The 13,595-nt window shown below is 41.9% G+C and overlaps 1 protein-coding gene across 1 annotated transcript in view; it reads right to left on the reverse strand.

Annotated features, from left to right (window-relative positions):
• Positions 1-2,827: 2,827 nt before the first annotated feature.
• Positions 2,828-13,595, reverse strand: part of ZSWIM5 (zinc finger SWIM-type containing 5) — a 125,394-nt gene continuing 114,626 nt past the window's right edge. Inside the window, exons 11-14 of the mRNA XM_054571631.1 lie at positions 13,018-13,175; positions 4,994-5,157; positions 4,424-4,505; positions 2,828-3,690 (exon numbers count right to left, since the gene is read on the reverse strand). Of these exons, the coding sequence (XP_054427606.1) occupies positions 2,828-3,690; positions 4,424-4,505; positions 4,994-5,157; positions 13,018-13,175 (1,267 nt within the window). The remainder of the gene's footprint in view (positions 3,691-4,423; positions 4,506-4,993; positions 5,158-13,017; positions 13,176-13,595) is intronic.

The following is a 13,595-nucleotide window of genomic DNA, read 5'->3' on the forward strand; positions in this document are numbered from 1 at the left end:
TCCCAGAGTTGGAATCTGGCATGTGGTTTTGTTTGTGAAAGATCTATGCCCTTCTCTTCAGTTCCTTCTTAGCCTCTGCTCTTTCCCCAGGGCTCCTTTCTGCATCTTTTCCCAAAGTCATGGGAACTCAGGTATCGGAATATATAGTGTAGAACTTAATATCAGGGCCCTCACCACTGTCTTGTTCTCAGATCTCCAAGCCCCAGAGCAACATGAGCCACACTACATGGGTAGAGTTTCCTAACAGCTGGGGCTGTGATATTTGCAGAGAATTTGGGTCCCCACAGCTTATGGGGCCAAATTGACAGGGCTTTGTGTCTGGGTGGGGAGAAGAGTATAGATCAGAGAACGGCACAGGAATGGCTAGAATACTTCAGAGAGGCCTGTCAAGGAAGATGGAGTCTGGGTAGGAAAAGAGAAGCTGAGAAGCCTTCAGCTTTGATACAAAAGATATCAAAGAGGGGAGGACATAAAGACTTAGAGCTGGGTTGCTTAGGATTAGAGCCTTAGACCTGCATCACTGAGGTGAGAAGGTCTAAAAGTCCCTATGGTACCCAGGGTTCTTCTGCATACTCTAATTTTCTCAAGATCTTGGTGTTTCTGCCCATTATGATGGTATCTATTTCCTGGGACGAGGCTCTGAGCTGCCTTTGAGCTTTGGAGAGGGGTCTGGTGTGGCAGGAAGTCGTCATTTGTCATTCCACATCGTACATCACTAGAAACCCACTGCACTATAGGCCCAAATGGCTCCCTGTCCCAGCCAGGGCAATGCAGAAGAGAAAGAAGGGCTCCATTTATTGAGAGGACACAATGTCTGATTTTACAGAAATGATCTTTTCTGTGATCCATGATTTATTTATAAAAAAAAGCACTCGAGTTCACATACTTGCTAAAAAAATGGCAATCGTGATACAGAAATGGGAGTGGCTTTTTTTTTTTTAACCCAACCTATTGGGCCTAGAGGTTATAGGGGCCCATGGCTGAACAGTAAGACTTCATCAGCCACAAAGAGCAAATACAACTTACTGGTTAGTGTGGAGGGAAAAAACGGTGACACAATCAATTTGTCAAAGAAAGGAAAATAAAGCAGACAGGTCCTTAATTCACACTCTAGCTATACCACCCTTTCCCTATCACACCCCACCCCCTACTCAGAAACTAAAACCTAGAACAGTAAACACCAAGACACTGGCATCCAAATGACTCTTCTGAATGCCCTTGCTACCTCCTATAACAATTACAGGCTGAGTATAGGGTTAGGAAGGTAGCAAGAACATCATACACTGGAGGTCAGCCAGGGCTAAGACAGAGGTTGCCCACTAGGGCTAGAAAGTAGTCAGGGAAAGGCCAAATGCATCCCAGCCCCAGCCTCCAAATCAGTAATCAATGGGACTGTGATAAAGCTTGAGGTAGCGAGGCAAGGGAAGAATGCAAGTACAGGGTGAGAAGAGAACTGTGGAGCTGAAGAAGCCACTCTTAAGGTAGAGGGAGACGTGCTTAGAAGCTTGTTTGGTGACAGAGAATACAGGAGGCACAGAGATGGGAACATGTTTAGCTGGTGAGAGAGACTAAGAGGAATTGGGAAGGATTCTGGCAAAAAGGGAAGAGCCACATTTATGCAGATCCTCATGAATTCACAGATATACCTACATGTTGAGATATACACAGTTATTCATGTAAAGACAGGTCAATGGAGAGCAGGCATACACACAAACATGTTTATAAACATGCACTCATGTGTGCCCAGATACACACTAAACATGCATCAACATGAACACACACACACAGATAAGTATTCTTACATATTCACAAATTGTGTATACCCTCGCGCAAACCCAGAGTCCAGCACACAGGCATGTATTCACACACAGATACATATATGTGCACATACAGGCGTGCACAGATATAACTAAGCATACAGGCATATGTACTTAGCCATACAGATATATACACATACATAATTAGAGATGAAACCAGACACTCTTTAACACAAAGGTGACCAGAGCAGATGAATACTATGAGCTCCGTGGCCTCCCAGACCTTCACCTTCTCCCTGCACTTGTTTCTCAGGAGCTCAGCAGGCTCCTAGAGGCTGCATGAGGCAGGAGCAAGAGCTTCAGTGTCCTCGTGGCTTCGTGCATCAAAAGTCTAAGTTCAGTCCTGGTCCTGACCCTCACCCACCACATGGCTATAGATACCCTGTCTGCAGGCTGGGGTTTCTGCATAAACCAGACTTGGGATTTATTCTAACTGGCCATTTTTCTTTCTGCCACCCTCACTCTTCCACTGCCAACAGCATATACTCTGCAAAGAAAACCTGAGAAATGGTTGTGAGTCTCCTCAGAAAACAAGCCTATTTTCCTACCCACAGCTATTTCAAGTACCCATCAAATTAGAACGAGAATTATAAATAGTTATAACTTTACAATGTAATTGGCAACACATATAATATTTACAGTACCATAAATGCTTCTGTTTCTCTGGTTAAGCAATCCCTGAGACAGAACAGTGTTCTGTGTTTGCCAACGGAGAGAAGGCCAATGCCCAAGACACACGCAGGATATAGGGGTGTGAGGTGGCATGTTGTAAGGTTTCTGATTGATCTGCAGGGCCCAGCTCCTCCAGGAACAGTGGGCTATGTGAGAATCTTGCCAAGGCAGGCATATTGGCTAGAGTTGAACCCTCCCCATGCTTAGCCCTGTGGTCCTTTGGCTCAGCCACAGGTGCTTAGAGTCCTCTCAGGGTGGACAAATGTTTCGGTGTCCTTGGCCCGATCTGATGGTACCTGGAAATCCCAGGCTGTCCCAGCAATGAGCTGTTTGCTTCCTCAGCCAAAGCGTTCTCTCACCAGCAGCATCAGCTTCTTCTTGCCTTTGTAGATTTGTTTGAGGTTGTCGATGAATTGGGCAAACTGCAGGTGGCCATCTTGCGGCAGCAGGAAGGTCTCCCGGGCCTTGCTCAGAAACTCAATAAACTCTCCATAGTGACGAGGGCTGATGTGCGTCAGGCGTGAGTGTGTAGTGTTGATATAGGCATTGATGGTGGCATCCAGCAGCTGGCGCAGTGGAGCTTTGTCAGTGGACATAAGCTTTCCAGAGCTGCGGCGACCTGGGATGCCAGCCAGACCAGGTGCAGTCACTGTGCAGCGCCGCAGGATGTCTGAAAGCACTGTGGCACAGTGCACGCTCTTTACTACCAGCGGAATGAGGGCCGCCAGCTCATTCTTGCCCAGAGAGTGGCTAAGAGCACATGCCCAGAGCACATCATTGATGGCCGGATGGGTGTCCTGGTTGTAGGCCAGGTTGAGATGGCTCATGGCCAGTGAGGCCAGCTTGAAGGCACGTAGCGGGTAGCCACGGAGCTCCATGTAGCGGGCGATGGTGAACAGCTGTGAATGCGTCATGCCACCAGCGGCAGCATCAATGGCGATCTGGTAGGCTGCCTCAAAGGCAATATGGTCTTTTTCACAGAGCGTAAGAGCTGACAGAGCACAGCTCTGTGGATCCTTCATAGCACACTGCAGGGCCAGTGTGCGAGCACAGCTAGCTAGCTCCTCCCGCTGTGGATAGTCAAGACTGAGGCGCAGGATAGTGGTGTGGGACACGGCTGTGGCAGCCACAATGCTAGTAGCCTCGGTGGGGGTGAAGAGTGTGTACCAGCTCTGCAAGATGCTCACCAGGGCCCGCACACCTGTCAGGGAGAGCCTGAGCTCAGCCGTGGCCATCCGGGTCCCGATCCAGGTCTGCCCAGATTACCATTTGGGGTCAGAACTTGGCCTGCAGAGACGAGTTCTCCTTTCTCCTCAGCAGCCTAGAGATGATCTGAGGCAAACCAGGGCATGGGGAGCATCCCGGATGGCCAGACCCTGTCTGGGGTCTCCTCCCATCCCTTCCTTCCCCAGGTCAGGGGACTGAAGGTCTCAGCAGATTCTCCTAGCCCCTCACAAGGATGGAGCAGCAGAGCCTGTGGTTTGCCTGCCCCAAGGCAGGGGTTGCAGGTCTGCCTGGGGATTCTAGCTGAAGTGGGGCCTCTCAGAATAGAGTCTTGTGCTGGGGCTTTGGGCTCTAGATGGGGTCCTGAGCCTCCAAGTTGTTTGGGGTTTCTCAGAAGTACGGACAGGGACTGGGACCAAACCACCAAGTCAACTACCTCACAGGGGTGCACTTGAGTACTGATGGTTGAAAATTCATTCTCTCAGATGTCTCATCAGAGGGTCAAAGTGCTGTTGACATCAGGGTATAGTCCAAGCAGAGATGGCAGAGCTTGGGCTGGCTGAACAGAGGCCCTCTTCTACCAGTAGCCCCATCCTTTCTCAGGCCATGAGTAATAGGAATATGAGAACTCTAATGATGTGTTGTCCTGTCACAAGAGTAGGGCCCAGGAATTCTTTTACCCTGGGGGTAGAGGGAGGTAGGAGACTCACCCACTTCTGTAGCACATGTCACCAACCATCGCACCATCTCCCGGCGCCTCCAGTTAAGGGTTGATAAGGTCATCCTCATCACCTGGGCAAAAAAAAGAGGCATTCCCAGTGAGTTAAGCATAACTGCTATGAACTGCCTCTCCCTACTTCCCTTTGCCATTCCTTTATGAAGCAGGTATTTATTGGTGTTTTACATGGATATCTCTCCTGGTAAGTACAGACAGGTTTGTTAAATTTCAGCCCCACACTTCCTACAAATGAGATAGAAGGCTTCACTGATGACCTCTAACAAATGAAGTCTTTACTTACCACACCATGCTTGACTTGAAGAAATGGGAGTGGGGTGGGGAGAAGATGGGGCCCCCATGGAGCCTAATGCTATGTTGCTTCTGGACTTAACTTCAAAATGGAGCCTGCTTATAGAGTTATTACCTTGTGCCTAGGCTAGTTGTGCTGTAGGGACACAGAAAGAACCAGACACGGCCTATGCCCAGCCCCCCTACAATCTGATCTTCCATCAATTATCACTAGGCCAGAAGCCTAAAGCTGGGAAGGCCCACTCCTCCATACCTGCAACCCCAGCTCCAGAGCCACGTTGAGTAGGGTGCTGTCAGTACTACTGTCTGTGGGAGTAGCAATCTTGAATGCATCTTGGGCCAGTTTGAAGATGAGGGAGGAAGAATGGATGTGCTTCTGTATTGCTTCCAGGATTGTTCGGAGCCTCAGAGTGTCCCCTATAGGTACCAAGAGAAGAGGCAGGGACAGGGTCTTCTTTGAAGCTTCTCTGAATGGTCCTCTGATCACAACAGGTACTGGTTGAAATGGCTGCTATCAATTCTCTGAATGCTACCATCCCTTCTAGATGATCAAGTTCTATCTCCACCGAACCCACAGGAGGCTGCTTCCTTCCCTAGGCATCTACATGAATTCACTTCTCTTCACCTTTTCATCTGTTTCTACCCCTCACTCTCTTTTCCCTCAGGCTCTTCAGAAATAATTTTCATGAACACTTGAATTTTGAGAGCTACTTATACAGGAGACAGGAAGCCATATTATTGTCAGAAAAGTATGCCAGTCCCATTGCTTGCCTCCTTGGAGCAAAAAGAAGCTGGGTCACTACTTCCTATTCAGTAGGCAAGAATTCTAAACCAAGTACTAGGGCACAGAAATAGGGAATACACCACATGAAAGGCATGTATATCATTAGAAGTGAAGGTCAATGTGTGAAGGCAGTATGGTATATGAAAGATTGGTATATCTTATAAAGGGGTAAATGTTAAATAAATATAGAACAAAAAATAGGTCTTATGTTTTACAGAGTTATAGTGGTTAAGAATTAGATTTTGGAATAAAATACACTGGAAATGGAACCTAGTTCAGCCATTTACAAGTTACTTCATCTATAAAATGGAAATGGTATCTTTTAGGGTTGTTGTGGGAATTATATACAATTTGTGTATAGGTAACATTTTATGAGTCTAGTTTTATTAAAATAAGGCCCTTGCTGGGTGGCTCGGTTGGAGCATCATCCCATATACCAAAAGGTTGGGGGTTCGATCCCAGTCAAGGCACATACCTAGCTTATGGGTCCCCTGGTCGGAGTGCATACAGGAGGAAACTGATCAATGTTTCTCTCTCACATCAATGTTCCTCTCTCTCTCTCTCTCTCTCTCTCTCTCTCTCTCTCAAATCAATAAACATATCCTCTGGTGAGGATTTAAAAAAAACAACAACTAAGTAGCAAGGTGAGTATAGTGTGTTGCGTGCATATGTATGAATAGAAAATCTCCAGAAATATTTATATGAATGTATTAGTAGTAGTAGTTATTTTTGGGTGTCAGGACTATGGGAGAAATTACCTTTTTTCTTTTCTTTTTGATTCCAGAGAGAAAGGGGAGGGGGAGAGAGAGAGACAGAGACTGAGAGATACACAGAACAACACATTGATATGAGAGAAACATCAATCAGCTGCCTCCCAAATGTGCTCTGATCAGGGGCTGAAACTACAACTTAGATATGTGCCCTGACTGGGAATTGAACCTGCAATCTTTTGGTTTACTGGACAAGGCTCCAACCAAGCCACACCGGCCAGGGTGAGATTACCTTTTTTCTTCTGTTATCTTTAAAAACAATTTTTTAAATTAATAGACTTTGGCCCTGCCCTGACTAGTGTGGCTCAGTTGGTTGGGAATTATTGTGCAGAGCAGAAGGTCAGGGGTTGGATTCCCCATCAGGGCACATGCTTGGGTTGTGGGTTCAGTTCCTGGCCTGGGCTGTACAAGAGGCAACCAGTCAATGTTTCTCTCCCTCTTTTTCTCCCTCCCTTCCCCTCTCTCTAAAATTAAATAAAATCTTTTAAAAAAAATAGACTTTGGCTCTGACTAGTGTGGCTCAGTTGGTTGGGGCATTATCTTGTAAACAAAGGTCACAAGTTTGAATCTTGGTTAGGGCACATGCGTAGGTTGTGGGTTTGTCCCCTGTTGGAGTGAGTTCAGGTGGTGGCCTATCAATGTTTCTCACATCAATGTTTCTTTCTCTTCCTTCCTCTGACTCTTAAGGCAATAAAAAAATGGCTTCAGGTGAGGATAAAAAAATTAATACTTTTTTTTTCAAAGTAGTTTTAGGTTTATAGAAAATTAAGCAGATAGTAGAGAAAGTTCCTATATATCCCATCTCTTCAGTTCTGGTTTCCCCTATTATTAACATTTTACATAAGTGTGGTAAATTTGATGGATCCACATTCATAATTATTAACTACAGTCCATAGTTTATGTTAGGGTCCATTGTGGTTATACACGTCTATGGTTTTTACAAATGCATAGTGTCATGGATCCCCCATTACTGTATCATACAGAATAGAGTCATTACTCTAAAAATCTCCTGTGCTACAGCCACCTATTCATCCCTGTCTTCATTCTTCCTGTGACTATTGGTTTTTCCAATTCTATAGTTTTACCAAGTACAATGCCATGTACTTGGAATTACAGTATGTAACATTTTCAGACTGGCTTCTTTCACTAAGCAATATACATTTAAAGTTTTCCACATCTTTTTGTGGCTTGATATCTCATTTCTTTTTATTGGTAAATAATATTCCATTGTATGGACATATCAGTTTGCTTATCCATTCACTTTTTGAAGGACACCTGGTTGCTTCCAGTTTTTGGTAATTACAGAAAAGCTGCTGTAAACACTTGTGGGCAAGTTTTTGTATGGACATAGGTTTTCAACTCATTTTGGTAAATACCCAGGAGAACAACTGCTGGATCATATAATACTATGTTTAGCTTTGTAAAAAACTGCCGAAATGTCTTCCAAACTGTCTCCACCTTTCACATTCCCAACAATGAGAGTTTCTGTTGCTCCACATCCTCAGCAATGTTTGGTGTTGTCTGGGTTTTGATTAGCCATTCTAATAGGTATGTAGTGGTATCTCACTTTTGTTTTGTTTTCCCTAAAAACATGCTGAGCATCTTTTCATATGCTTGTTTGCCACCGGTGTATCTTCTTTGGTGAAACATCTGTTCAAATATTTTGCCCATTTTAAAATTCAGTTGTTTTCTTGTTAAGTTTTAAGTGTTACTTGTATATTTGCAATACAAGTCCTGTATCAGGCATTTTACAAATACTTTCTCCCAGTCTGTGGCTTTTCAGTTTTTTAAGTATTTTTCACTGAGCACAAGCTTTTCATTTTAATGAACTCCTATTTATCAATTTTTTTCTTTCATGGATTGTGTTTTTGGTATTATATCTAAAAAATCATTGCCAAACTCAAAGTTGCTTAGATTTTATCTTCTGTTTTATAGTTTTGCATTTTACTTTGTATCACTGACCTATGCTAATTTTTATGAAATGTGTAAAGTCAGGGTCTATCTTCACTTTTTTGCATGTGGATGTCCTGTTTTTCCTGTACCAGTTGTTAAACATACTACTCTTTGCTCCTTGTTTGGGTCTATTTCTGAGCTCTCTATTCAGTTCCATTTAATCACTTGTCTGTACTTTGGCCAATACCACACTATCTTGATTTTAACAGCTTTACAGTAAGTCTTAAAGTTGGGTAGTGTTAAATTCTCCAACTTTGTTCTTTAATATTGTGTTAGCTATTCTAGGTATTTTGTTTTTCCATATAAACTTTAGAAAGAGTTTGTCAATACCCACAAAATAACTTGCTGGGATTTTGATTGAGACTGTATTGATCTATAGATCAAGTTGGGAAGAACTGACATGAAAATAATACTGAGTCTTCCTCTCTATGGACATGAATTATCTATTTATTTAGATGTTTTTATTTCTTTAATCAAAGTTTTACAGTTTTCCTAATATAGATATTATATATACACGTTGTTAGATTTATTCCCGTCCTTTTCCTGGGTGCCAAAAAGTACACAGATAACAGCCAGCTGCGAAAAGCTGCAGGGTTGCTCTCTGCCAGAGACAAGTGGCTGGAGATGCAAAGAGCCATTTAAAGGGCCAACGCATAAATTTTTATTTGCAGCCACTTACCCTGGCCTCTGGCAAAGGAGAGGTCAGAGTGGGCTAGAGACACCTGAAGAGAGATGGGGGAAGGAGGCTTTGGGGAGAGAATGGAGAGAGTAGCTGGTGGGATCCCGGTGCTGACTCCTCCCCAGTACAGTAGCAGCCATCTGGCTCAGGCAGACCACTCCTCTGAGCAGCAGCAGCGTGAGAGGACCCAATAACCCTGCCCCCAGGAGGGACTCTGCCCCGCCCTGTGCTGTCTAAGCAGAATTGCTGACTGCAAAGTGACTAGATTAATAGCTGAAGGAGACAGCCACAGAGAGTAGATTCCTGGAAGTCTCGAACAGACTGCCTAAGGTCAGATAGGATCAACATCTGACATCATCAGAGGTAGTTCCAGAAAGTAAAAACAGTGGTCTCCTACCATAGAAGTTCACACTACAAAGTCAGGAAATCAAGACAGGTCAATTTAAGAAGCAGAAGCAAAAAGGAAGAGTCTCACAAATAATGGGAAGACAAAGAAACACTCGAAGTTGAAGGGAAAGGAGGAATCCCCAGAAAGAGAACTAAATGAAATAGAGACAAGTAAACTATCAGATGCTGAGTTCAAAACAACGGTTCTAAGGAAGCTCAATGAAATCAGAGAGCTCAGAAAGAATTACAAAAAACTACAGGGAAACTATGAGGAACTTACTGCAAACTATATCAGCATGAAAAAGGACATAGAAACTATCAATAGGAGACAAGAGGAAATGAAGAATACAATTTCTGAATTGAAGAACACAGTAGAAGGAATCAAAAGCAGGCTAGATAAAGCAGAGGAATGAATCAGCGAGCTGGAGGACAAGGTAGAAAAAAGCTCCCAGAAAGAGCAAGAGAATGAAAAAAGACTCAAAAAGAAAGAAGAGGCATTTAGGGAAATGCAGGACAACCTGAAACTTAATAGCATCCGTATAATAGGGATAGCAGAAGGAGAAGAGGATGAGGAAGGGATAGAACCTGTTTGAAAAAGTCATGATGGAAAACTTCCCTAATTGGAGGAGAGAAAAAGTCACACAAGTCCAGGAAGCACAGAGGGTCCCATTCAAGGGGAACCCAATGAGCCCACTCCAAGATACATCATAATTAAAATGGCAAATATCAAGGACACACAAAGAATCCTAAAGGAAGCAAGGGAGAAAGAGGTAGTAACACGTTAAGGGAGACCCGATACAGCTAGCAGCTGACTTCTCAGCAGAAACACTGCAAGCCAGAAGGGAATGGCTAGAAATATTCCAAGTCATGAAAAGCAAAGGCCTGCAACCAAGACTGCTCTACCCAGCAAGGCTCTCAATTAAAATGGAAGACGAAATAAGGAGTTTCCCAGACAAAAGAAGGCTAAAAGAATACACCTCCACCAAACCAGCATTGCAAAATATGCTAAAGGGACTGCTTTAAGATGAAGAAAAAGTCTATGAATATCCAGTTTCTTTCAGTCACCAATACTTGATATTATTAACATTTTCAATACTTATTAATCTGATTGTGACAATGATGTTATTTTAATTGTTACTTTATTGTTGAAACTAAACCTGTTTTTGGATATTTATTGCCTATTTCTATTATTTTAAAAAAGCTTTAAATGACTTTTTGGTATTCTTTATCCATTTTTTGATTAAATGTTTGTAGAACTTTTGCCCTAAAAAAACCAAAACTATTAACCCTTTTTTAGATGTGTGGCAAATACTTTCCTATTCTATTACTTGTCCTTTAACTGTTTTTTATATGTATATTACTATATAGTCTTAAATGTTTAATATAGTCATATTGTCAATATTTTATTTTATAGCTTCTGGGTTTGAATATTTTACTTCAGGGTAAGAAAAATATTATTTTGTATTTTCTCCTAAAACTCCTTAGATTTCACATAATGATTTTTAACTCACTTGAATATTTTTTGTATAATATGTGAAATAGGGCTCTATATTTATTTTATTTCAAGTAATAGTGGTCCATGCACCTTATTTGTTGAATAAGCCTTATTTTCCCCATTGATTTGAAATATCAATTTAATCACATATTACACTGTTAGATATATATTTTTGTTTCTAGAGTGCTCATTTTGTTTTTTTGATCTGCTTGATTATTTCTGTGCTGGTATCATGTTTTAATTGCTGAGACTTTATAATGTATTTAAAATTTTTAATATTTTATAATGGATTTTGACATTTAAAAAAATAAATAAAGTCAATCTGCATTTAAAAATAAAAGAAGAAACTCCTACCTTTTGTGACAACATGCATGGAACTGGAGAATATTATGCTAAGTGAAATAAGCCAGTCAGTGAAAGACAAATACCATATGATCTCACCTCTAAGTGGAATCTAGTCAACAAAATAAACTAATGAACAAAATAAACCACAGGCATGGAAACATGGAGCAGACTGAAAGTGACCAGAGGGGATGGAGGAGGACAATGGTGGGAAGGAGAAGGGATTAAACAAAGAACATGTATGAATGACCCACGGACATGAACAGAGTGGGAGTTGACTGTGGGAGCAGGGGGCGGTTGCAATGGGTGGAGGAGGGCAAAGGGGGAAAAAACTGAGACAACTGTAATAGAATAAACATGATTTAAAGAAAAAAAAAAAGATAGTGATTTGATTTCCTTTGGATATATACCCGGAAGTAGGATTGCTGGACCATATATGGTAGTTCTTTTAACTTTTTGAGGAAACTTCGTACTGTTTTCCATAGTGGTTGTATCAATTTATATTCCGACCAATAGTGCAAAAGTGTTCTTTCTTCTTCACATCCTTGCCAGCACTTGTTATCTATCTTTTTGATAATAGCCATCCTAACATGCAAGGTGATAAATCATTGATTTAAAATTCCCTTTTCTTTTTTTAAAGAAGATTTTATTTATTTATTTATTTATTTATTTTTAGAGAGCAGGAGAAAAGATTTTATTTACTTATTATTTTGGGAGGGAAAAAGAGGAAAAGAAACACCAATGTGCATGAAAAACATCAATCAGTTGTCTCTCAAATGCCGCCAATAAGGGACCCGGCAACCTGGGCATGTACCCTGACTGGGAATTGAACCAGCAACCTTTTGCTTTGCAGATCGGGGCTCAACTCACTGAGCCATGCCAGCAAGGACTCCTTTTCTAACATATGAGTTTAATGCAGTAAATTTCCCTTTCAGCACCATTATCACTGTATCCCACGCATTTTGATCAGTTGTATTTTAACTTTCATTTAGCACAAAATATCTAAACATTTCTCTTGAGACTTCTTTGACCCTTGTGTTACTTAAAAGTGTGTTGTTTGATCTCCATGTATTTTGGGATTTTTCCAGTTATCTTTCTGTTATTGATTTCTAGTTTAATTCACTGCGGTCTAAGAGTACACTTTATATAATTTCTATTCTTGTAAATTTATTGAGGTGTGTTTTATGGTCCAGAATGTAGCCTATTTTGGTGAACATTTAATGTGAGCTTGAGAAGAATGTGTATTCTGTATTGTTCGATTAAGTATTTTATAAATATTAGTTGGTTCCAGTCAACTGATGGTACTGTTCAAGTATATCCTTACTGATTTTCTGCCTGCTGTAATTTGTCAGTTACTATAAGGATGTGCTGAATTCTCCAGCTATGATAGATTTTTCCATTTCTCCTTGCAGTTCTATCAGTTTTTGCCTCACATATTTTGATGCTCTGTTGTTAGATGAATACACATTAAGGATTAATATGTCTTCTTGGAGAACTGACCTGTTGATTTTAGAGAGAGAAAGGGAGGGAGGTGGGGGGGAGGGAGAGAGATTTTGAACCTGAGGTTTGGAAAGGTAAAGTGCCTTTATCATATGGATGTTTAGATTTAGAAGTTACCTTAAAAACAAGTACATTTCATTCTGTGTACTTAGGATCTTATAATTAATATGTAGGGCAAAACCCCGGGGTGAACCCAAGTGCTAATTCTCATGGCAGCACTCAAAGTGAGGATCCCTATCGGTCTAAGTGGTCGAGGGTGGATGATTAGCTTTCTCTTCTTCAGGAGACTGCAGGCCACGCCCTTGACAGGGCCATAACTTGGCTGGCATAGTCGGGGTGCTGAAGGCTAAGATCTATGTATGCTCACCTTTGGCAGCAGTCAGCATGGTGGAGGCCAGTTCACACTGCTGTGATTCCAAGTGTCCAAGTGTGAACCAGCGAGGATAACGGCTAGGCACCACAGACACCATATGGTGAGGGTGGGAAGTGTCGCCCGTAGAAATTGAGTTTTCTAGAACTGGTAACCTAGAAGACCCAGGGAAAGTCATTAACCATCATTCAGATCCTTACCATTCTGATCCATCTTAGAAAAGCTTATTTTTTGCAGGAAAATAAATGAGCAGGAAAGGGTTAACCAAGAACTTTGAAGATTTTAAAGTCTAGGATACTGTACTCTACATGAAGTGAATGCTTGGGCACTTATAAAACTCAAGCTGAATAGTCACTGCAAATGGATCTGAAAGGCAGTTCTGAAAGTTATTTTTTTTAAGTGTAAGAAATATATGCCAAGGAAGTCTCAGCAGTTTTTTTCTGGTTGAGATGAGACTAGACCTTATGGTCTAACTAAAAATTCTATATGGTCTGTTGTATCCTTGAGGTCCACCTGCCTGAACCAAGGATCCTATTCTAGCTTGGGAATAAAATGTCCACAGCTCATTGTTCTCA

The sequence above is a fragment of the Pteronotus mesoamericanus genome, unplaced genomic scaffold, assembly GCF_021234165.1.
Source record: "Pteronotus mesoamericanus isolate MK-2021 breed Mesoamerican mustached bat unplaced genomic scaffold, CSHL_Meso_final contig_221, whole genome shotgun sequence".
Lineage (NCBI taxonomy): Eukaryota > Metazoa > Chordata > Mammalia > Chiroptera > Mormoopidae > Pteronotus > Pteronotus mesoamericanus.